Here is a 24,597-nt window from a genome sequence, read left to right as displayed (position 1 = left end):
ATGGAGCGGAGTTTATATAAATTTCTTCTATGGCGGAAACAAAGTGGCGACGACATTCACATGTCGGATGATAACACTGACGATGAATTCGGATTTATCAAGCCGACCATTGAGCCTAACAAGCACACTATTGTCCAGAAAGTCGTTAGGAAAGCCGTGAAGGAAGTTTTGGTTGAAGATGGGCTTAGCGGATATTACGCGGATAATTATCGATGTCGACCCCCTCCGGTCTTCCTCATTGCTGTCAGCATTACAGAGTGACAAGCAAATGTCCTGGATGGTTGATAATTCTGTATCATTATAAAACTATCATCCTGGATTTCGTTAGCGGAGCTACTTTTGCACCAGTCTCGGTCACTTATTAAAAATTATGGATCCATTTTATAATGTGCGATACGTTTTATAATCTGTGATTCTAAATCACATCTACACAACACCTGTTTGCCATTTTGTGATACGATAGTATTGCATAATAGCGTAATAAAATAATAATTTAGTAATTTGGTATTGCCAAAAAGGGCCACAGAAACTTGAAAAAAATGTTGTAACATATTTTGGTGGTAAACAGCTGAATTACTATAATTATGACAAAATCATTGCAAGAGGTATAGTTGCAAAATACTCGCAGTTTTCGTTAACCGAAAGAGTCACTTGGAATTATATTAATTGATGTTGGCATATGTCATATAGTAACGATGGTTTCACAAAGCTTTCCGTCTTTGTGGAATAAATACGTCAAAAACTCACCGAGTATAGACATAACTCGTGTATTTTCGTGTCGGCAGTGGTCAATGCTGACGTGCGCTGCTTTGAACGGTCACGCGCACTGGATTTGGCTTCTTTCTATACACGCATTAATAAAATTCATCCCAACAGGGCGCACATGAAATATAGATTATCGATTAGGAGCATATTGCATTGAATCATCGACAAAAGCCATTAGTTTGACCGTTGGTCGGCGGTATATTGATTCGTCGCAGTGGCTTTTGTCAGTGACCATTGAGCAATCCATAAATTACTCATGCTTTCGCCGATAAATTGCCCTGTAAGTTAAGTAATCAACTATTTTCTTTCCAGCTTGCCGTATTTATCTACTATGGAATTGTGATGGGAAGCGTGTCGACAATTGGGCCTGTTCCCATCGATAGCCCGTTTATTTATCGTCCTGACCGGCGACTGGAAATCTGGCGATCCATTACATATTCCTTTCTGCATGCCGGGTACGAGCTGTGTGCGCATAGCGAACAAACAGCATAATTTTTAACTTTTATGGAGAAATTTTGAGTGACCGACGCATCAAATGCATTAGCCGCCAGTATTCACATACAGATTCTCACATTTGGGAAAATTAAAGATAACTCTCACATGTGGGAAGTTCTGCAAAAATGCTTAGTAAATAATTTGGTAGCAGCTGTATAATACAGTAAAATTATCTTTGCGTATAATGCATAATTCACAAACTTATTGTTATTTTAGGTAATAATATTATTTCTTTTTGCATGCCGGTATGACCTTCTTATTATTATGCTAATCGTTTTGACAATAGTGCACAATACACATTATATACGAATACATCATATACATTCAGACAGATTATTATGGTTTTTCAATTCATTTATTTGACTTACGATGTTTTTCTTACAGGTGGTTTCATTTAGTTTTCAATATTATTATCCAAATTTTTGTGGGACTTCCACTGGAAATGGTCCACGGAAATTTTCGCATCGGCATAATATATCTTTCCGGTGTTTTAGCAGGTCAGCGTGCATTTTATTTCTGCGTCTATGTTGTATCTCGTACAGCTTGTGAATAATGTTATATAGTATTCGCAAACTATACTCTTAGAAAACTGTATACTTTATTCAATATTTTGAATACTATTGAAAATACACTGTCCAGGAAAATTTAGATAGAGACATACAGTTTATTAGCTGGATAGTATCAGTTCGTGGCTCGCTTGCAAGTCTTGCATTAACTGTCCCGATATAATATTAAAATTAATTATAATTTGAGATGATAGTGTGATTTACGTGTGAATAATCTGCAGGATCACTGGGCACATCGGTATTTGATCCGGATGTTTACCTGGTCGGCGCCTCGGGAGGTGTTTACGCCCTGTTATCCGCCCACCTGGCCAACATACTCCTGGTAAAATTCGACTTGTATTTCTCTCTGACTTCCTGTTGACCATAGGCTAATAAAGCCATTTGTTCCCATTGACATGCTTTTATATTTTAGAATTGCACACAAATGGAACTGCCGCTGTTGCGCATGATCGGCGTGCTGCTGGTGGCCAGTTGCGTGTTGGGTGTGGCTATTTGGGACCGCTATGCCGCCGAGCCGAAACCCATGCCCATCTCCTATATTGCCCATATTATGGGCACGCTGTCGGGAATTTGCATGGGACTGATTGTATTAAAGCATTTTGATCAGAAGTTATCGTGGAGTATAGCCTGGTGGATTGCGGTATTTGTTTATTTGGCTTTTGTGGTTTTCACGGTATTATGGAATGTCTGTATTATCGAATCAAATAACGGTGGTTTACCATATAGAGCTTGATGCCGATGGTAAATAATACCTGCCATGTTTGCAGAATTAATTACACTCGTATGGCAAATTTTCCCGATCTTTTTGCAGTTCTCGTTCGGTTGTTTACTGTTCGTAAAACAATTACCGAAAGTCGGAAACAAAATGAAGGTGACTTCAAAATTAATTAACTCTTCGCAAAGCTTCGGTACTCACTTGCCGGGTGGTCATCATCAGCCCAACGTTTTCTATCCGCACTGCCTGAGTTCAGGGCGTTTACAGGCATCTGAACGTTTTAAGACATCAGAGTGATTCTTGCGGTTGCTCGATTACAAGTTCTTCCTAGCAACAGATACCTAACCGTTTACCAAGTTCAAATGCAATCATTTATTTACACTCTTAATCTTCTTTTAGTCCTAATTCCCTACCTAAAAGGCTAAAAAACACAATTGGTCGCTAGCGCGACCGTCACTTGTAAGTACTGTTTACACTTGTAAATGTTTACAGGCTCTTATGTGCATTTTTTAACTTGTAGATGTCCAGGTACATGCTGTCTAGATACTCTAAACTGAAAACAATAATTTATTTTTCCGAAACACATAATCTGGTAGAGAATTTTTGTGGGTGACATCGCAGATTTGTGACTAATTATAAGGTACTAGTGGCCCTTTCTTTTTTTATATACTTCGGTCTGCAATATCTATATGAGTACAACGTTGTAAACCTTTTTTGCACTGGTACGACAATTTTGTAAACACCACGCTTTAGCTAAAACTATTATGATAAACAACAAAATAATAAAGTCTGACAAGATAAGCAATAATATTATCTTTATCTTTATATCTTTATATTCATACAAGCTTACCGACCAAAGCGTATTTATGCGCCGTTTTAATAGGCTCGTCAACGCGTGGTCAGTTTAAGTCCAGCTTGGTCTTAAAAAATTCCATATTTTCCATAGGTGTGCCAATAGATTTTTGTTTGTTTTTATTACCCAGTGGTCAGAAGATGGTTTCACCAGGTCTTAAGTATAGGAAACGTAAAGAGCACTCGAAGAAGTAAGTACGGTATTCACTGCACAGTTATGAAAAGCCCATAACACAATATTGACTGTAACCACGGAGACTATAACGGATACATAAATACTTCTTTTTTAAGGTAGATTGTAGATGAAAAATTGTTATGTGAGCAGCAAATTACGTAAACCTCCATAAAAGGTAAAGTACATTGCCCAGTATGCCGCCTACACAGTATCTATACGTCAGAACGTAAAAACATCAGAAGTCAGGACGCCAAAAGACAGAACGTCAGGTAATCCGAACGTGAAAATTAATAACGTCTGAACGTGAAAAATCAAAAACGTCAGAAATTCAGAACGTCTGAATATCACAATATCAGAACGTTAGAACGTCAGAACATTAGAACGCCAGAAGGTCAGAACGTAAAAAACTAAAAACGTCAGAACGTCAGAAGTTCAGAACGCCAGAATATCAGAACGTCAGAACGTTAGAACGTCAGAACAGCAGAATGTCAGAATGTGAAAGATAAAACGTCAAAAGGTCAGAACGTGAGAACGTGAAAAATTAAAAACGTCAAAATGTCTGAAATTCAGAACGTCAGAATAACAGCACGTTAGAACGTCAGAACATCAGGGTGACAGATTGTGAAAAGTGAAAAAACGTCAGAAAGTAAGAACGTCAGAAGTTAAGAACGTCAGAAGGTCAGAAGTGTCAGAAGACTCAGAACGTTAGAAAATCCAAACGTGACTTCTATTTATAATGACCTTTCCAAAACAAAGCCAATGCTATCCAGTACTTAAGTGCCGAGCGCGGATGCGCGAGGCTACCTTGTTATAATTTCATGCTTGAAGTAAGAAAATTAGGTACTTAAGTAATTAAGTACTGCAGTACTTACTCGTATTTATACTATATTTGCCTGTATTTAGACTTACCTGCATGCAGAGTTTACAACGTAACATAAGTACATTGCAGCTCGTGTACCTACATTTAGTGTATTGCGAACATCAAAAAATGTTTAATGATAAGCATTTTTCCCTCAAATTACTAGTAAAGCTACTGTAATTAATAATAGGTGAGATTATCAGAATTCACTTGCAGCAAACATTCAAAACATTCACCAAAGTACGTATTGTGGTAAAGATTTTTGGAAAGGCTAGCGCTGTGCGACTGTACATTGAGTGGCAATGCTCACAATCAGTGAATTAACGACGTTTACATTAAATTTTCTTTTCATATCTATATACCATGAACGAGACCAGGGATTATACCTGGATTCCTGTTAAATGGCTATATTATCAATTATCTACTTAATAAACCAAGGAACCTTTAGCGTTACAAAGATAACATGAGCCCAGCACACGAACCGCTTTTCCCAAGATAGACTTTGCTCTGCGCATACTGTACCGCGGTGTGGAATCTTAATGCATCGGTTTTGCTCCCACTATATCTTTCATAATGTCGGGACCTGGAGCGGGAGGATGTCGTATGAACGCCGCCCTCCAGCAGCCCTATGCATCGGCCAGTGTCCTTCACAGCAGTACCCATGCGCGCGGTGACCACTCCCGTGCGGGCGGTGAGCGCCCCTCGGGACGGGGTTCCAGTCGTCCGCCTGTGCACGATGAACACAAAACCTCTTCCACGCTGCCAAGAAACTCCCTTCCCGGCAGTAAAGACATGGGGCGCGCCGTCTCCACCCCGGGAACCGTGACCCCTGCCAATATCTCCACGTCGCTGCGTTCCTCGTCGCTCATTGGTTTGGCGGCCAACTATGCCCTGCCCACGGACGAAATCCACATGAAGATCATGATGGTCGGCGACACCGCGGTGGGAAAGACCAGTATTGTCCGGCGCATTGTAGAAGACGCCTTTACCTACCAGGAAAACGCCACCGTGGGGCTGGACTTTAAGATCCGCCGGATGGTGGTCGATAGTACGCAAGTGCGTCTGCAGATTTGGGATACGGCCGGGCAGGAGCGTTTTCAGTCGATTACGACGCAGTACTTCAACCGGGCGCACGGATTCTTTTTAGTCTATGATATCACGAATGAGCGGAGTTTTCGCAACTGCGACAAATGGATGCACGAGATCCGGCAGAAAGGTCAAGCCAATGTGGAGATTATTCTCCTGGCCAATAAGTGTGATCGGGAGGAGGAGCGTAAGGTCCCGCGGGAAGCGGGAATGGACTTTGCTAAAAAGCATGGGTTGGTTCTGTGGGAGATTTCAGCGCAGAGTAATACGCAGATTGAGAGAGCGTTCGTAGAGCTCATGCGAAAAATCATCGACCGACGGAAGCATGAGCTAGAAGAAAATGCACGGAATATGGAGTTTAGTAACAGCTATACACTGCTGCAAGGGTCGGGATCCCATACAAATTTTCAGAATTTACAAAAACGGTGTTGCAATACGGTAACATAGTTTTCTTACGCAACTGTAAAAGACATTCCTTTATTTGCAGTTGCGGGAATAAAAACAAAAAATACATTGGTTTTCGACCATTTTACAGAATTTCGCTTATTATTCATATGTACACTGACATCACCATTGACCTTCACCTTATGATAAGTAAAATTAATATACAATGGTATAAATTAGGCAATAAATAAACCTAAAAATTAGCGGCATCGATAGTATCACAAACCATTACTAGTATTAACTGTATTTCAACGACGGAGGTATTATTGATCGATTGAAAATTTGCACGTTTTTAAAAGCAAGGTCCGCAAACATATTGTTATCTGTCATTACTGCTAAGTAATGCAAAAATCTGCTAAAAACGCAGACAACGATTAAGATGAACAGCATTGGAAACACAAAATTTGTTAATTTTCGATGTATAGATAGGCGTTGACGCTGGGAACCGGAAATCGAAGGAATAAAACCGCAAGGTTATTTTACAGTGGCTTAATGATGCTCATTGAGCATGGGACGGGCTTGGCGGGCTTGGCAGGCAGCAGTGTCAATGAAGTACTGTCTGGTCTGGAACCACAAGCTGCAAAAAATTACCGCTTTGACGTCATCACGATTCCTGGCTTAGTGTCGAAAAATGACAGAAATGTTTTCGTCCTTACTTATATTTGAAATGGTTAGATTGGACAAACGATTCACAGTCATCTTTCAGCGACCAGAATGATTCTGATTCGCGAGCGGCGGGAGCATAATTCACAATAACAAAGCACTTGTAGTAACCTTCCGGTGCTCCATGATCTGCATGCATGCAATGCAAATCGTCAAAATGGCATTAAATAAAAAACAAATAAGATTTTTTTTATCATTTTTGCTCGAATTTACTTCATATTTGGCTTTTTCGATTTATCGCCGTGTTTAAATTTTATCATTCTCTTAAATCGGTAAAGTCAACGCATTATGCATTTATTTAAAGTGTTTTGTAATTCCCGCACACTATAAAATGTCTAGAATCAATAAAAGTATCATGTGCCGTTTAGAACATTTTAAAAGCACTTCTTGTAGTTTTTGCCATACCTGACATAGCCATTGTCGGCTTTATCGACACTTCAATGTATCCCTGCTGGAACTAATGCAAAACATCTCGAATTTTTGTTATCGTTTGGTGGTTTTCTACGTATACTCGAACGATTACTATTTGTACTTACATCTGTGGTTTTTCCACATAGTTCTGCAGTGACAATCTTTTGGATTGAAATTTTATTATTATTTGCCGTGCTGTCGTACGTTCCATTGTAAATCTGCTGGAATCCTGAAAGATTTTCTGGCAGAAGGGTCATGTTATGGTGGATCACGGCTTGTCCGGCAAATGTATTATTATTCATAGGCACACCTACAACACAAAGTTGTAAGTAATAAATAATTACAGTTATGGAGTTACTGTAATACAAATTTTTATTACTAGAGTAATATCCGAAATTTTACATATATCTTTTGATAGGGCCACGAATACTTTTTTATTTCGCATGTGTATGGTAGCGAACATATTTAATTATGCTAAATTAAAATGAAAACATTTTAAATAATTTTAAGCCAGTCTAAAGAGCCGCCTTACTGGAAACAGGGCATATCTCCTTGAGCAAGTACCGCTTCTTCGTTGGGAGCAATTACTGGAGGTGGTGATCCGCTGAATTCATAGTGAACAATTAAGTAATTGACACTGAACCATACAGTACTACTGTGTTTAACTTCGACGAATACTAAAGTTAAATGCTACAGAGATCAGAATCACAATAGAAATTGTCGTATAATGTCGTAAATTGTCGTATAATTGTCGTATAATCAGCAATAGAAATTGTCGTATTGTCGGTCATCAGCTTAACACAACACCAAATTACGGTACAGTGCGTTATATAACCACGATATGCCATAATTACTACGATTGGCTTACTCGGATAATAGTGATAGATGTAAATTGCTTACACAATGTATTTGACAGAGATTGCAAGCGGTTGATCGATAATTGCCGATGCATTATCAAGACACTGCATCTGGAAATCCCCGAATTTTATCTCAATCCTCCAGTTTCGTGAGATGAAGACTTTACTGGGGTCACTCTCCACCGCCGGTATGGAAGTGACAGCCGGATCCAGAATCGTCCCGGCCGGCAGCTGTGCATTGATAGGCCCGTCGCGGAATGCATTCGGACCTTCCGAACCCAGCGGCAACAAAAACGCATCCTCATACCCGGCAACCGCAGTCGGTACTCTGGCGATATCGACAGCCGGTTTACTAGTAGTGGTGGTGTCAGCGGTGAAGTTGACCACTACCGGAGCAAAGGTCACATTGTTTGGAGCGAAAGTAAACAAGGTGGAGTTCAGTATCACAGTAGTTCCCATGGAGGTATTGCTGAGAAAGGGCATGGCGGTGGTGTTAATGGGATCACTGTGAAAGGCAAACGGAGCGGCGGGAATGGAGGAGCTGTGCTCGAACGTTACGTTAACAACTGAGTTTTGCGGCACCGCGATGACCATTACCGGACGATCGGGAACTGTGTCGTTGGCTGATAAACCGCACGAGGTGGCTGTATGCAGTGGCCACGCCTACAGATACGGTACGCGAAGCCACCTCGCGAGGTGGAGTTGCTGTATCGCAACGAGATTCGCTTTGAATTCGGGACGAGGCCTTAGTGCGCTCTGCAATTTCTGATTTCCACTGCTTAATCTGGCTAGATACTCGAATGCCAGTGACATCGCTGGACAGCCCTGTACGGTAAGCAGATGATTAAATTTTTAAATCTTAAATTTTGGAGTCTGAGGTGATGTGATTTTCGTTCTGTATTTTCTACCACAACAGTTACTCGTGTTTGAAAGTGTGGCAGCGTAGCGGGTTCCCGCTTGATCTGGCTACCAGAGGTATTTTTAGGTCTGCTTATAGTTATTGTAGAACGTCGTTCACTTTTGAATTGTTATAAAATTATCAAATTATCGATACTGCAACCCCTTTTTTCCTGCTCATCAGACGTTTGCATCATTATTTACGGCAAAATACTCTGGCAGAACTTAGAAACCACAAGGCAGCGGAGGTTTGTAATTTTGTATTGAAGTCTGTGCGTCACGGCTGTTGTGCGCACGCGGTCGGGTTTGGCCCGCACATACATACATGCAAGACGTGCAAACGGGCGCGGTTTTTGCCATCTTTGTATGTCTGTGCACCGTGAAAATCGATGTAAGTATGTCCGTGATGCGCCTGTGCGCAATTGGTATAATATTGTATTGTAGATACCTCTTTGATAGCAACAATGTTATTGGACAGTATTAATTTTGAAGATTTTAGTGTAACATAATAATAACCAATGCACTTATTCTTTGTAGAGACCGTATAGTACTTTACAGATAATTCTATACTTCTGTAGCTAGTTATATGGCGCACTCATTGTTGCCATGTAAGGTGCTTTGGAAAGTTGTATTATACCTCGTGCTTAGCTTTCGTTAATAGGTACAGTAGGTCATAATATTTTTTTAGTAAAAAATTAAATTATTTATGCATATATAATTGTTTCTTTCCTTTCATATTTTGGCTTACCGACACATAAACACTTAAATGTCATGAATCACACGTACAGATAAGTTGTGTAAAACTGTAAATGGTTTCCCGTAATGACAAAACCATCCCATATGTTTCACAAAATCCATAAATTTTATTTGGAAATATTTGAATTGACAGTTATAACAGTTATCAAAGACTCGTTGCAGTCTGTTTTCGGGAACGCATTTATTGTAACCAGGAGATAATCCAGTATAGAATAATCCAGAATAATCCAGTATAGAGAATATAAAGCAGCAAAAATGCTGCTCCCAAGGGAATAAAGGGGATAATTGGTTGCAAAACAGCGTCGAGAAATGACCCTGAATCATCCTTGGTTTGTGAGTAAGGTCGTAGAATCATCTTTTCCGGATCATCCGATCGTCGATTGGCTAATGCCTAATGGACTAAATGGAGGTATGCTTCGGCCTCGTGGACCTTCGTATTCTGCAAGCAGGAGACTGCCTTCCACGTAGCGCACATTATATGTCTGCACTTCCTTAAGAAATTTTCATTTCGATATCCGGTTATTCTCTGTTAAGGTACAATAGTTATCCAGAATTACATAACGAAGACTATACTTCTATCCAGTTTCCTTTGACGTCGGTCTGGCCGACTAAGGTCATTGACTAAGGACCGCATGGTTTCGATGGTAATGTTGCCGGAAACAATTATGTGCTGCGTGCCCCGCGCCGGTAGGTATGGTTTCGTAAACTTTTGCAAATTGCTGATGATTTTGTGAATTTCTGGTATAGAAGAAGCAAATGACGCCTGCAGTTTAACAATACGACCGTTGAAACGATTTCCGTAAATAACATTGATTTTATGTATAGTTGCGTAAACCAAAAAAAATCATGTGCTGTGCAGAAGGACCATTGTTATAGTTTTTATGTGTAATTTCATTTTGAGAACCCACTGTAAAGTTTTAGCAAATCATTTACCAGTGCTCCACTATAAACATGATGCAAAGCATTTGAACAAGCGTTGATTTCGGTGAGATGTCTCCATACCCAACAGTCGACCTATCAGCAATCTGGCAGATTAATCCAGAATACACTATAGACTACAGTGATTACATAAAGACAGCAGATCATTTTTAAAAATACTTGAAACCTCTTCTGCTTCACTGCTGTATGTACGATTGTATCCGACATGTACATTATACACCCATTTCCAAAGTGATAACTGATAAGTGATATATACACCCAGGGCCGCAGCGAGGGGGGGGGGTGCGCACGGACCCCCTCCTCGGCTAACTTCTGAATTTAGTTTGCGCCCGAATCTGGCGCACGTGCGCGCGGGCACAAAATTGAAGGGATTTTTTAAGGGCGCAGCGGGCGCCGAAACGAGTGCGCCCGTGGCGCAAGGGCGGTGCCGCGTTAAATTTGTATAAAATGTTTTGTAAATTTCGGAATCTTGCACACAGACTTTGACCTTCGGCTGTGCAACGGGAGCAGGGCCGTAGCGAAGTCCAAGGGAAATGCGGGGCGCAAGGGGCGCAGACTCTTAAATATACGGGCGCAGTGGGCGCAGACCGAATTTAAAAAGGGCGCAACTGGCGCAGCCAATTTGCGCAACCCCCATCCTTCCGACCTCGCTACGGGCCTGTATACACCCATGCCCTATAGGTTTTTTCCTGTTTACCGATACATTGCGAAGTGGCTATTTTGCCGCAGTGTTTGCGGCTAAATAGCCGTTCGGCTATTTTGCCGCACTAGGGTGGGCGAAATAGTTTGTTGGCTATTTTACCGCACACTGCGTTAAAATAGCTGCTCAGCTATTTTGCCGCACTATGGTTGGCAAAATAGTCAGTTGGCTATTTTGCCACACCATTATTGCAGCCTGTCTCATTAGTTGCCGCGCACTTTCAATTCGCTCTATACGGTAAAGTGCCGGATGTTCTGCAAAACAGCGTTACTTACTTAAAACAGAATGTTACAGAGCGTCTTACAGAGCGTTACAGAGCAACTACTCAGTAGACACTCCAACTCAAAATGTGTCACTGTTAGTCGAATTAACATTTATTTTCAAAGCAAGCATGCATCGAAGGTTTTAGACCAGTTTTCAGTACTGTAATCAGCAACACAACATAGACGTTAGCGATTGCAAACAGCTTTACTGTGAAATCAATAAACTGAAGCAAACAGGCAGCACGAAACTGCCCATCTGGAGCGATCTGCACCGAGCCTGATTGTTGCAGCGCTGTATTTTAAGGCTTCATCCGAGCAAAGCCCGTAGGTTCACCTCCGACCACCAGGTTACTCCGCGTGAGGATCCCAATAACAGCCGGCATCTCAGGCTACATATCCAGTCCGGTAAGAAATCGTGATTACTTAAAATCACTGGCTTCCTGGACCTATATGGGGTATTCTCGGTTGATCCAAGTCTAGGTCGATTCTTCCGGGGCTTTTTGGCTTGTGTCAGGTCCAAGCTCTACCTTCCGGGGTTCTTCGCTCGTACCGTACGAATACCGTTTCTATAACGGTCAGTGTGACCGAAGCATATTGGGTCAAGGTCCCGTTAACAGCTAGTATGCTACGTATGGTTAGTCTAATCCGATCCTTACGAGTCGACTATATCGTTTCTCTGTTATGAACATCCTCCTTGGTGATGGAAGATGAAAACTGTCGTTCTGCCGGGACAAATAAGGAGGTATCTCTTCCGGAGTAATCCCGGTCCGGAAAAATAATTCTCGTTCGACCATCAGTCAAGGAATGTCCAGGTAATACATCTACCTGTATACCTCTAAGCCGGATTTGTGGTCACTGTGAGAACTAGGCAGTTTTGTTCAATTATCTCGTTCGGCGGAAACTGCGGTGACGTTTCGTAGGGTGACAGGTATAAAATTCGTATGTGCCGGGGTCGTTTGGGTTAGGTAGTAGGTTGTGGTTGGATGCGATCTGCGGCGAATTAAGTTCACTACGTCCCCATCTGGGGATGCGTTAAATTGACATAACAAAAATTCGATGAGGTTCGTCTTAGTTCTTAGTAGGCTGTCGTCATGTCTGTTTACCGGTTTGCTGTTAGCTTTGTCTCTTATTGACATCGGTCACATCACGGTTCGCCTGTGGTACCCTCAGTAAGCTAGTGGTAAGCTCGGAGTCCGTATGATGTCTGGGTCTCCGACGCAGGCTTCGAAGTCCTGGGAAACCAAGAGGACGCGCTGTTATTTGACTGGGTGGCATAGTGGTGTCAAACTAATCTACTGGCGATGGTGTCCTCCCGCTCCGGGGTCCCGACGGCTCGAAAATCCGGAATGTTTGCGGATTTTTTGCCGTCGGCGGCCTATGCCGTCGATTTCGGCTTCGCGCCGACTGTGAGGTTCCAAACCGGGTTGTTTTGATCGCTGTTGAGTCACTCTTCCCTGATAATCTAGTTATCGAGATTACCCTGTTTAACCGGTAATCTCGTGGTTCTTGTCGGGAAAACCGCGATTTTGACAGGGTTTTGGTGGGGGGTGCTGTCCAGGTTTTTAGATACACCGATAATGAATTCGGGAACGGCACAGCCGGGAACGGCACAGCCGGGAACGGCACAGCCGGGAACGGCACAGCCGGGAACGGCACAGCCGGGAACGGCACAGCCGGGAACGGCACAGCCGGGAACGGCACAGCCGGGAACGGCACAGCCGGGAACGGCACAGCCGGGAACGGCACAGCCGGGAACGGCACAGCCGGGAACGGCACAGCCGGGAACGGCACAGCCGGGAACGGCACAGCCGGGAACGGCACAGCCGGGAACGGCACAGCCGGGAACGGCACAGCCGGGAACGGCACAGCCGGGAACGGCACAGCCGGGAACGGCACAGCCGGGAACGGCACAGCCGGGAACGGCACAGCCGGGAACGGCACAGCCGGGAACGGCACAGCCGGGAACGGCACAGCCGGGAACGGCACAGCCGGGAACGGCACAGCCGGGAACGGCACAGCCGAAGCACGACACGCCGACGATCTTCCTGCAGTATCCGAGCGGTTCCATTTTTAAGTTGTTCTTCTCACCAAACTTCTTTTCTTTGGGCTGAGCGAGGTCAAGGCTCCAGTATCCAGCGTCGCCACTGTCGGTGTCGTTCCGATCACAATTTCGTGTGTCCAAGCGGGCACTCTAACCGGTCGACGCTGCTCGATCGGGCTGATATAGACACCGAACGCATAAGCGTGTTCAACAGTAACAACGACACATTGGCCGGGATCGTCACACGCTAGCGGTGATCCATTGAACCTGCCGATCCGGCTGGCGTTGCCGCTATTCGATTAATGCGAGTTTCTTCTATCGGTCACATGGTCATCGTCAATATCGATCGCGGGTCTCGCCATTGATCCTCCTCCGCCGCTTTGCAAGCTCGGACACAAACCAACAACTGGTCTGCAGCGTCCAAATTAAAACGGTCGGGAATCTCAGTTCGGTCGGATAAGTATGCTGCTCACCCGTGCTATCCAATGCGACCTTTGCAGCAGTCGATGCTGGTCGTTCGAGGCGAGTTGGGCCCATTACGGCTTGCGCCGTACACCAAACGTACCGGCGGTTGGTTCCGATGGAATTAAGTCACTCGTCACCACGGCAATTCGGGTCGGCAGTTTACCGCGAGGTCAGTTTCTCCATCCCGGCAGGCTGGTAAACTTGCCCAGTATACGGGAGCGCTTGATTTTCCAGGCTGCAGTATCGGCTGCTGCTGCTGTTAATAAACAAGGGCACCCGTGCGTCCCGGCTGCACTAATCGCGGCGGATACTGAGCCAAAGACGGCAGTAGCTAGCGCATTTGCGGCATTCTCTGATTGTCTTGCCAGGATCCCCAAAGCAACCACCACGGCTATTCCAGTTGCCGCCCAGGGCGGCTTCCGTTCATGGCGCACTCTGCCTCCGACTGCCCTGGAAATTAAGAACCCCGTTGCCAGTTGTCTGGCCACCCGATATCCTATGTTCCAGGTGGAAGCGCCTAGCCGGGACGGTTAGGATTCGCCGCCTTGACGGGTAATCCGGCGTTCTAGCGACGGTGCCAGTCCTGGTGCCAGCGTTGGCACGGGTTCTGGTTCCAGTCGCCGGCCGCGAATCCACACATTGCCGTAGCATGGTTCCCGGCATCTAGCAGCAGCAGGTGATCGCTCAAGTTTGCGTTCGCCTTTCATGTTTCGTTCCATGCTCATTGTACCCGTTCCGTCCCCCAGCGTTATCTCCGTCCCCCAGCGTCGTGCCGGGCCAGGCCGATTCGTGCCCACTGAATTTTCGAAGTTCTGGCCGGCTTTATTCCATTCCCCTTGGTGGGTTAAGTTCTGGCCGAGCTAACCACCGCCAAAACTGCCGCGGCCCCACCTCGCTGGTGGTTGAATTTCCTCCCATATCCGGCCTTCAGCCGCAGTTCCCGCCGTTTCCTCCAGTGTCTCTATCATGCCTCCCTGTCCGCGGCGGGCTCAGTTGTGGCTGTCCATATTGTGTCGGGGATGCAAACGCAGGGCCGAATGGTGTCAAGTTTACGGAAAATGCGTGTCCGGGCGACTGAACCCTCATGTCGCCTGCACAGGCCAGCACAAACACCGTCCATCCGGTCGCCAAATCGAGCCGTAAACTTAGCAACTCAGAGTTCAATTTAAATTCAGCAATTCGAACGGCCAACCATCCTTCGGTTCTTGTGCCGCCGGTACCTAGTACTAGTCCACCACATGTCCGGCTGGAGCCCAGCTCACGTGCGACCATGAATTCAGCGATTATTGCGCTACTGACTAATCCGTGTCTTTTGTGAGGTGGCAAAGCTGGTATACCCATCCGTCCTGTTTTCGCATAAAGCCGTCAAACTTGACGTAAGGTCCGTCATCCGGGTGGCCGATATCAGCGAACGCCCGAGGTAATTCGATTTGCTAATGCTGCGTCGACTCTGATCAACATCGCCCCATCCCCTTGGTTTCTCTTTCCGGTCGTGTCGTTGGTCTCGGTCGGCATCGACATGGTTATCTCGTCGACCAGGGCGCTTTGCGTCCCGGCAATTCTCGCCGGGACAGCTTTCCGGCATGATGCAATACTGGGGGATGAAATATGGACAGCCGGTAAGCCGGATGTATCAGCAGGCCGTATTGCACATGGGCTTAGTGCAGCATGGACAGCAACCCATCTAAGTCGGGGCGCAGCCTCGCCCGGCACATTCGCCAGTTGTAGGAGCACAACGGCCAGCCGTGGTCACACGACTACCGGAGGATGAACCCTGCCGACCAGAACGGACGGTGCGGCAGCCCACGCTGGCGCTAACACGACTTCGAACCCAAGACTGACGTCAGCAAACCCCGTCGGAAACGACAGCCAAACCACGGCGGCCACAACTGCGACGACCGGCATAAAGGATAATCCTTGCCGCTGACCTTAACTGGTCCGGCTTTGGCGAGACGCTAAAAATACGGCGCCGGAATAATGGACGCAAGAAAAATCGCGGTATTGAAGCGACCGACTGGGTTTGACAGTGAATCTCCGGAAAATCCGGGATGCGCCGTGACGGGCTGATATCGAAAGCTCATCCTGTAGGATGTGCCACAATCGTCCACCTCATCGATCAGGTTCCTCGTGTCAGGTTGTTCCTTCCGCCGGTTAGATCCATCGCTCAGGATATGTTCGTGCGGCTGCGGCGTTCGATCTTGAAGCCTCCTATGTGTTCCAGTCTGTTTTGACTGTCCGTCCGGCTTCGGCAGGTTCGTCCGCCTAGCCGCATCGGTAGTCCGGGATGCTGTGTCGTTCAATCCCACCGAACCAAGGAACCGCGGCGCCGGGCTGTCGTCCGATTCGTCTCCAAGCCGGCTAAGCGTTCCTCAAGCTGTTCCGTCAGGTGTATCGTTGTTCCCAGTTCCTGTTCCAGGTTGACGTATTTCAAAAATATATCCGTCTGCTCCTTCGGTGCTTGGACGGTTCACGCGATGAACTCAGAGTTTTTTTGAGCTTTTCCTTGTACGCGTTAATTTTTTTTTTGCCGTCCGAAGCTGTCGATTGTAGCATCGCTAACGCTTCGGTTCTTTTGCTGCACTTCTGTCTTAGATAAACGCTCTCGATCGCGAAAGTACCCACCCGTTTTTGGAGTCAGTCGGTGACTTCTGCCATGTCCGCGTTCTCCGCTTTCAAGGTAGTGATAGTCGCATCCTTTTCCGCCAAGGTTGCCTTTTTCCGGTCGATTTTGTTCCGGGCGGCTGCTAACTGGGCTTCCACATGAGCTGATTGTCCGTTTATCGTGCCATCGGTGACCTGGTCCGGCGGCCCGCTAAGTTTCTGGAACTGTTGTCCTTTCGGCGTCCGAAATACCGGTTCGTTCGGGTCGAATTCTGTCCGTCTTCGGTGTCGATTCCCGGCTGTCGTCTATTAGAGACACTGGAACAATTCCGGCTCGAACAATGTCGACCGGCGACGGTATGGTCGAATCGCTGGTCAAGCGGTCGACTCAGCTCTCGGTTGAACTCTGCCGAGTGACCGTTGGTGTAAGCTAGTCCGCTCCATCCGGGCTGGGTAATCTGGCTGCCGTGCCGGGTTACGATCCACCCACAGCTGTTTCCGCTATTCGTTCTCCGGATTGTGCGGCTCGGCTTGGTCCACAGTGTCCACGGGGACGCCGGGTTGCCGAGCGGGCGTGTGTGATGCTTGCCCTTCTTCAGCCTGCTGTCCATGCGTGCCCGGAGGGTGTTCCGTCCGTTTTGTTAAGTGCGATCCAACTACAGTGGTGCCGCGCCAAGTTCGAACAGTTGCGCCAATTAAATTTAAAAACATTTCTGTACTCGTTTTTACTTTTTATTTTGCGCTTTTCTGGTGTAGCATTTCATTGTGGATCTGAATATGCAAAAATTTGAAATGTTGGATGGAATAATAAGCAGCCAACCGGTTAAAACAAGGATGGGGCAGTGGTCATTTCCAGAAGGCTTATAACTGACCTTCTAGAAATTTCCCCAAGTGACATTTTTTCATGGACATTTTTATATACTGTTGACTGAGTGTTGAGTGGTCTTTAAGGTATGTGGTATGGGTCAGCAAAAGCTTTTTCGTGGTTGGTGCTCGCGGTGACCCGGAGAGAAAGGTGCACCTCCCATAGGCTTGTACGCTTATCCCTTATTATAATTATCCTCCTCCCGTCCATAGCGCGGCAAAATAGCTAACGAACTGTTTTAGCGCAGTGCGCGGTAAAATAGCCAACAAGCTATTTCGCCCACCATAGTGCGGCAAAATAGCCAACTGGCTATTCCGGCGCAGTGTGCGGCAAAATAGCCTGAGGGCTATTCAGACCCCTATTGTTATACTGCGGCAAAATAGCCATAGCCATAACATTGTCCACCCAGTCATCCCCGGTTAAATCCAGCTAACAACAATAAAAGGCAGAACCTGATTGTTAACTGCATATATAGATATAAGATATCTATATATTGCATATGAGTACGGTAGGTACTCATATGCAATACTTTTATACTATTTATATGTGCATGCGTTTACTCGTACTTTACCATTGTCAGTAGTTTTTGCATATATATATACAGGCGAAACAATGTACATGTATTCGGAAATCGTAATTATTGTGATCGGAGAGCAATGGAAGAGCTGTGTATACCAAGTGAAATATACCTAGCCTGCTGCCACCAAAATAACCGTAGCCACAATCATGCAGGTATGCATCAGCCGTAATAAAGTGGATTTCCTGATTAAACAGGACTAAGAATACATATCGAGGAATGGACAACAAGTGACAAGCACGTAGGCACTGTAATCCTGTTAATTAGGAAACAAGAGGTCAGAAAGAAAATGACAGGGTAAGTCCCGCTTACCGAGGGCAATAACGTATTTACTATTTACACGAAAGAAGCAATATTTGAAAAACACCTAAAATATCAAATAATCTTGAAGATCAAACACGTATGGTTTATTCTCCCCAAGTTAGACAATAAGTGATGCTACTGCTGGACAAAAAAAACAATTCGATAAATTAGTATTCGCTAGATCTAATAATTTACGTGCCCGAAAATAAATTCAAACTTCACTGCAGCATATACTTTGTTTCTGGTGCCATCGTGAATCGAGTTACAGTTTCATACAACACCGGAATGGTCCGGAAGTATAATAATAAATAGCCAATATCGAAGTGGCTATTTTACCCCAGTCTTTGTGGCTTTTGGCTATTTTGCCCCAGTATGGGGGGCAAAATAGCCTTTTGCTATTTTGCCCCACACTGCGCTCAAATAGTCTTCAGCTATTTTGCCCCAGTATGGGCGGCCGAATAGCCTTGTGCTATTCGGCCGTATTACCGATTACGCATCTTCATCCAGACGTTGTGGTCAATCAGCGTGATGTATTGCGAAGTCTCGCGAATTGTCCTTGCATTGGTCGTACTATGACCGTCTGTAACCGACCAAAACGTCCGACGACCAAGACGTCCGGGGACCAAAAAAACGTCCGCCATAAATTTTGCCCACCCAAAATTTTATGGGTTCTCAGCCCGGACACTTTGGTCGGAACAATATTTTTGACCGGAACACTTTGATCGCAGGACTATTTCAGCCCTGACACTTTGGTCAGAGGATTTTTAAAGCTAGGAAATTTGGTCAGAGCACTATTTCTGACCCGGGCATTTTGGTCGGAGCAGTATTTTGGACCAAAACACTTTGGTCGGAGCACTATTTCTGCCCGGACAATTTGTTAGGAGCACAGAACGACAAGACAGCCGCAAAAATTGAGTCCCTTCCGCTGTGTGGCAGTGTAATCAACATGTCCCCAATGATGGTGAACCTATCCTTATGCCGACGAGTTGTGCTTTTCTGGCTTTCACTTATTTTTTTTGGGATGCCGTTTGGTAGTCAAAAAATGGTAAACTGCCTTCAAATGAGAATATATTTTCACGTTTCAAGACTAGTGACTGTGACGAACGCGTGTAAAACCGTAGCCAGACGGGAACTGTGCACAACTAACAAATGAAGCTGTCCAACACATTACACAAGATCATCGACAAATGGCATCGAACATGACAACCTTCACAAAATAAAATTTTCAAAAGGTTATTATATATTTTATTAAAATTGATGTGATATAAGCAAAAGCGAAAATCAGAAACCGAGTCAACAAATAAAAACAAAACAATATAAGCAAATACTAAGCCTCTCAGCTTCCAATCGTAAACTTCTGACAGCTTGACAGCGGGACCGTAAACAACGCTGTTTGAAAATTGAGCCTTGACTGAAGGTGCTTGTATCCCGTCTTGCTTTTGCAGAAACGCATGCTTATGCTACACGTATGGCCGTTCAAGTGGAACAGTATTTTAAGTTAATGACAGCGGGACCGTAAACAACGCTGTTTGAAAATTGAGCCTTGACTGAAGGTGCTTGTATCCCGTCTTGCTTTTGCAGAAACGCATGCTTATGCTACACGTATGGCCGTTCAAGTGGAACAGTATTTTAAGTTAATGAAAGACGGGCTTTCAAGTGGATCACCCGAAATAACCAATTCCACAAACCAATTTCCTTCTGGTTTTTTTTTCCACCCGAGTAAGCTCGATGTGTGCCGTTAAAATTTTTCAAAAAACATAGCCCGTTTTCTTGCAATTGCATCGGTATAAAAACAGTGACGACAGGCTTAAGCCACTCCACTACACCAGATAAAAGTTTTTTGAAAAATTTCAAGTACTTTGTACAGAGCACAACGAGCTTACTCGGGTAAAGAAAAAAAAACAGAAAGTGTCCGAGTTTAAATTGTGCTCCGGCCAAAGTGTCCGGGCTGAAATAGTCCTCCGACCAAATTGTCCGTGCTGAAATAGTGCTCCGACCAAAGTGTCTGGGCTGAGAACGCATAAAATTTTCTGTAAGCAAAATTTTCGGCGGACGTTTTTTTGCCCCCGGTCGGTCGGTCGGTTTAGCGACCAAAACATACGCCAGACGTCTTGGTCGTCCGGACGTTATGGTCGGTTACAACTGTCGTAGCAACCTTAATGTAAACTGGACATGTTGTTGCTACAATGCATTACAATGCATTACAGTACTTAATACTAAGCTCAAGGCTCAGGGCACAGATAAAGAGTAACAGCAGAGTAATATTAAAGTACAGAGTAACAGGCCGCGTTACACGTATTACAACTACTTTTGAATTATTTCTTCACAATTTCCGGTAATCATGTCTTTGTTGCTTTGGATTGGATCGTTAAAGGCTATAGCTATTTTGCCGCAATATAACAATAGAGGGCGATAGAGGGCTGAATAGCTCTCAACCTATTTTGACGCACTGTAACGAGGTAACAGGTCAGAGAACCGAAACGCCCTTTGTCCCCTATACGGTATTGTCCGAAACCTTCATTTTGCGCAGCATGGTGGAATCGCGGACTGGAAACTGTGCATCGTTCCTAGAAAATTCCGTTCCTGGAAAATTTCGGTCCTGGAAAATTCCGTTTCCGGCTGTGAAATGCACAGCCTGGAACATGGTTGGCACTGATAGGCTCCCACGGGATAGGCCCGTCACATGGTGGGCACCTACGGGCCCAGGTAAGGGAACCCGCCAACGGCACCAACGGCCTCGACAGCCCCGGAACCGGAACGGAACACTTCAATTGCCAGACCAAAAGTGCTAAACCAACCCTTACCGACACCTGCCATAGCCTCCGGAGAAATGCCCGCAAATGCCCGCAAATACCCGCAAATGGCACTAGGCCCGTCGGATCGAACTCAATTCGATTTAGTTCCCGGATAGCTCACAATAGAGCTCGGTATTCAGCCCATTCATCCGGACACCCTTAACCGGACTTGACCCAGTCGACAACGTCCCCGGAAGGAAACCCTGGCCGTAGCCAAACCCCATGACGGGCGTTGCGCTACTTGACTCGGTGAATCCATACTGCGACAGACGTCGGGCTTTGTTGCGGATTGAGGGCCAAATTAGGGCCCCGGCGGCACCCGAAGAAGACGGGCAACGAGACCCGGATCGCCCACCCAACCCTGACCCAATAGGTCAGGTAGCCAAGCACAACCTCAACCCTGCAGTAGCCCCACCCGTAATGTTGTTTGGCCAGAAAGGGGTTTGGCAGCCGCTACCTTACGCAATCCACAACTCCTTGCCAGGACAAGGACAGCCGCAACCAACGGCACCTCTAGCCTCCCCGAACCCATACCAAGTCAACCTCGGACAGCCTGCCGTGGCAGCAAAACCGGCTCACCAGGCAATGCAACTACCCCGGCAGCCCAACAGGCACAACCGGAGGCTAAACGTCAGCAACCCCCGCAACCCTGCCCGGACATTGCTCAAGACCGACAAGAAAGCCAACAGGGTAAAAATCGACTTGAAGAACGAATGGCGAGGATTATGGCCCGGAAGAACCGAGGAGAACTGCCGCTAGTCGACGGTGACCCGTCGAAGCTGGACGGAAGTATCACAAAAATCAAGCGCATTTACTGCGAAGAGGCTGGAGACATCGGCATGACTAAAGCAGCCTCTATGACCGAACTAGAAGGCGTTCCGTCTGTGGCGGCTATGAACGTGTCCCCATTAAGGACAGGGTGCCTATCACTGACTTTGGAGATTACGGAGGGCAAAACCCTTCGAGTTTCGCATTCCACCAGCTCCAAAACCAGGAGTGTGGTAACGGGCGCGGAGCTTCCCAATACGGAAGCTACGGAAGAGGCCGTGACGGTGGAAATAACGGCCGCGCAAACCCGCTCTTAATGCAAAAAGGTATTATCCGGGCACTTCACAACGATAAGACCGGCAAACACTTTGGTCGCGTGAAAACACTAGAGGCAGCGAAGCTCCGGTACTACTGGGATCGGGTGCTACCCGAGGTCCACGACTGTGTGGATAACTGCCACCGGTGTACCTTGGAGAACAAGTCTCGAACCAAGCCATCCGGTAAACTTGGTACCTGATAAACGCTGACTTCAAGGGACCCTCGTTTCGGACTGAGTCAAAAGCACACCAGTACATCGCGATCATCTCCGACCAATTCACAAATTTCACCATTGCCCAGGCAACCTAGACGAACTCCGCAAAAGAGTTCAAGAAATTCTTTGTGGATGATGTCGTGTTGACGTACGGCATGCCGACGCACCTTAAATCCGACCAAGGATCCCACTTTACGGCTGAAACCTTCGCCAAGTTTTCTAAGACCTTTGGAACCCAGCATATGTTCGGAATAGCTTACCAGCCGGAAGGACAAGGTCAAGTCGAACGTTCCATGCACACAATAAGGGACGTGATAAGGAAATACTGCGATGATAATGAATACACCGATAGCAAAGCACCTAGCTTTACGTTGTATCCGGGATCAACCGGGCAAACCATGCCACAACAGGATTTTCACCATACTACAAGCTGTACGGCCGGGAGATGACCATCCCACAAGACCTCATAACCGGACCAAATGCCCCGGAGAACTAGAGGGATAATTCGCCAAAACCAACACTGGCGAAGCCTTCCAGAAAAGTGCCAAACTTTACAACAAGAGAAAGTCAACCCCGGACTGCCGTAAAAGGGACTTAGTCCTGACTCCTGATGGAGTACCTCAATAACGATCCCGCCAGTACGGTCCATACGAGGGCGTATGGGCCGTACTAGACCATCGCGGACCCAACAACCGATGGATCCGGAACATCGGCTCCGTAAAGGAAGACGTTGTCCCGGTGGATCGCTGCAAGTACCACACGAGGGACAAACGCTGTCGAATAACTCGGCCATACGGTCAGCAGCAACTCGAGAGAACCCCCGGTAGCAACATTGCAGCGGTGCCAGACCACCCTAAGGGTCTGCCCGCTCGCAACGCCCGGTCTCAAGAAGCAGAATTAACCGGAAAAAGTCCAAAAAACTAGCAGAACATTCGAAGCAACCGGACATGACGCCGGGCAGGATCCCAATGAAGTTTTTTCTGACAATGACATGACGCCGGACATGACCCCAATGAAGTTTTTTCTGCATCACACTGATCTTCCTAAAGCAAGCTGCGTCCAAGACGTACCAATATTACTGAAAAGTTGGCTTCAAAGAATGCACTCCGTTATCGTTATTACGAAACCCGATAAAATATGTCTCGCAAGAGCATTAGTGGTAGGAAATATATTTGTAAACGGTGACAAACTGCAGTATCCAAGAATAAACGCGGACAATAACTGCCGACAAAGGAAGCAAAGGAATTAATAGCGATGAGTACCGGCTTGGATAAAAGTGAATACACGCTAACGGATGTCGTTAATTTTCAGCAAGCGCTTTCCGGATATCAAATGAATAGGGTCAGCGTTCCTATTGTCAGAATCGTTTACAGTGGGCCAAAATAAGATCAGCGGATTCCATCACAACCACAATTTTGACGTGTTGAACTCACTACCCACAACTCACTACCAAGAAACTATTGGTGTTTTCAATGCAACAAGGACTACAACGAGGAAGGTGATCATCGATGTGATTTTTGTGTTTGCGCCCCAACTGCGAGACTGACAAAAAAAACCTTATTGAATGACTGTTTTCTGTTTTCTGTAGTCAAACCAATAATAAAAAAAGTAATTAGTGCTTTATTAAAATACTGACTGTCTCAAATAAGACTCTCTATATAATAATCGCGTAAGCCTTTATCTTTGTTGAGTTTGCCAGCTCGATACGCTGAACTAAACTGCCATGACTATGTATCAACCGATAGCCCTTAAAATGTAGATAAGCCATCACAAATCAGTTTTTGGAGAAAAAGATACGTTTAAAAGAAAACGTTCAAAAACTTTAACATACATAGTCTATGGGGTAAGCTGGGAACCCACCATTGCTAAACAGACCACCCCACCACTACCTCAACAGCTTAATTAAACACGCTTTTCAATTTTTTAACAATTCCGCTGCAGATCGTTGGAACTTTATGTTCCATAACAGATTATTCCGTAGCCGTACTTGCTGTTTGTACATTCCTCATAAAATTTAGTTCTTGAAAAAGAAAATGAAACTGGACAGACATGGAAGGGAAGATTCTGGGACTGGGGGAGGGTTTCCCAGTCTGTTTTCAAGTACCCGACTTTCGCGGTGGTTTTCGCGTATTTACTATTTATACTGTAAAGTGTCTTCAAGGGCGGTTGCTTTTCTTGCTGAACTGCCGGCGAATATTTGTAAAATC

At 45.6% G+C, this 24,597-nt stretch overlaps 3 protein-coding genes across 13 annotated transcripts in view; 2 read left to right on the top strand and 1 right to left on the bottom strand.

Moving 5' to 3' along the window:
- On the top strand, nucleotides 1-2,618 carry LOC129587007 (protein rhomboid-like). The gene is made up of 6 exons (XM_055480582.1): nucleotides 1-257; nucleotides 329-353; nucleotides 1,078-1,220; nucleotides 1,645-1,757; nucleotides 2,048-2,148; nucleotides 2,239-2,618. Exons 1-6 carry the CDS (start codon nucleotides 1-3, stop codon nucleotides 2,557-2,559), a joined length of 960 nt encoding a protein of 319 aa, XP_055336557.1. The 3' UTR covers nucleotides 2,560-2,618.
- Nucleotides 2,619-4,559: 1,941 nt separating this feature from the next.
- On the top strand, nucleotides 4,560-6,220 carry LOC129587157 (ras-related protein Rab-13-like). The gene has a single exon (XM_055480769.1). The coding sequence runs from the start codon at nucleotides 5,001-5,003 to the stop codon at nucleotides 5,958-5,960; it is 960 nt and encodes a 319-aa protein (XP_055336744.1). The 5' UTR covers nucleotides 4,560-5,000; the 3' UTR covers nucleotides 5,961-6,220.
- Nucleotides 6,221-8,762: 2,542 nt separating this feature from the next.
- The window catches only part of LOC129587159 (uncharacterized), a 28,039-nt gene continuing 12,204 nt past the window's right edge, over nucleotides 8,763-24,597 (bottom strand). For 9 of the 11 annotated variants that reach the window (XR_008690268.1, XR_008690271.1, XR_008690272.1 and 6 more), the window contains 2 exons: nucleotides 10,475-10,555; nucleotides 8,763-10,304 (listed from right to left, as the gene is read on the bottom strand). Coding sequence is in view for 4 of the 11 variants with exons in the window: in XM_055480773.1 (XP_055336748.1) it covers nucleotides 10,205-10,304; nucleotides 10,475-10,555 (181 nt within the window). In the remaining 7 variants the exon portion in view is untranslated. The remainder of the gene's footprint in view (nucleotides 10,305-10,474; nucleotides 10,556-24,597) is intronic. The other 2 variants (XM_055480771.1, XM_055480772.1) reach the window with 1 other exon arrangement.

Source organism: Paramacrobiotus metropolitanus, unplaced genomic scaffold, assembly GCF_019649055.1.
Source record: "Paramacrobiotus metropolitanus isolate TYO unplaced genomic scaffold, Prichtersi_v1.0 Parri_scaffold0000023, whole genome shotgun sequence".
Lineage (NCBI taxonomy): Eukaryota > Metazoa > Tardigrada > Eutardigrada > Parachela > Macrobiotidae > Paramacrobiotus > Paramacrobiotus metropolitanus.
Note: the sequence above shows the minus strand (reverse complement) of the source record. Positions and strands in the feature narration are given on the sequence as shown.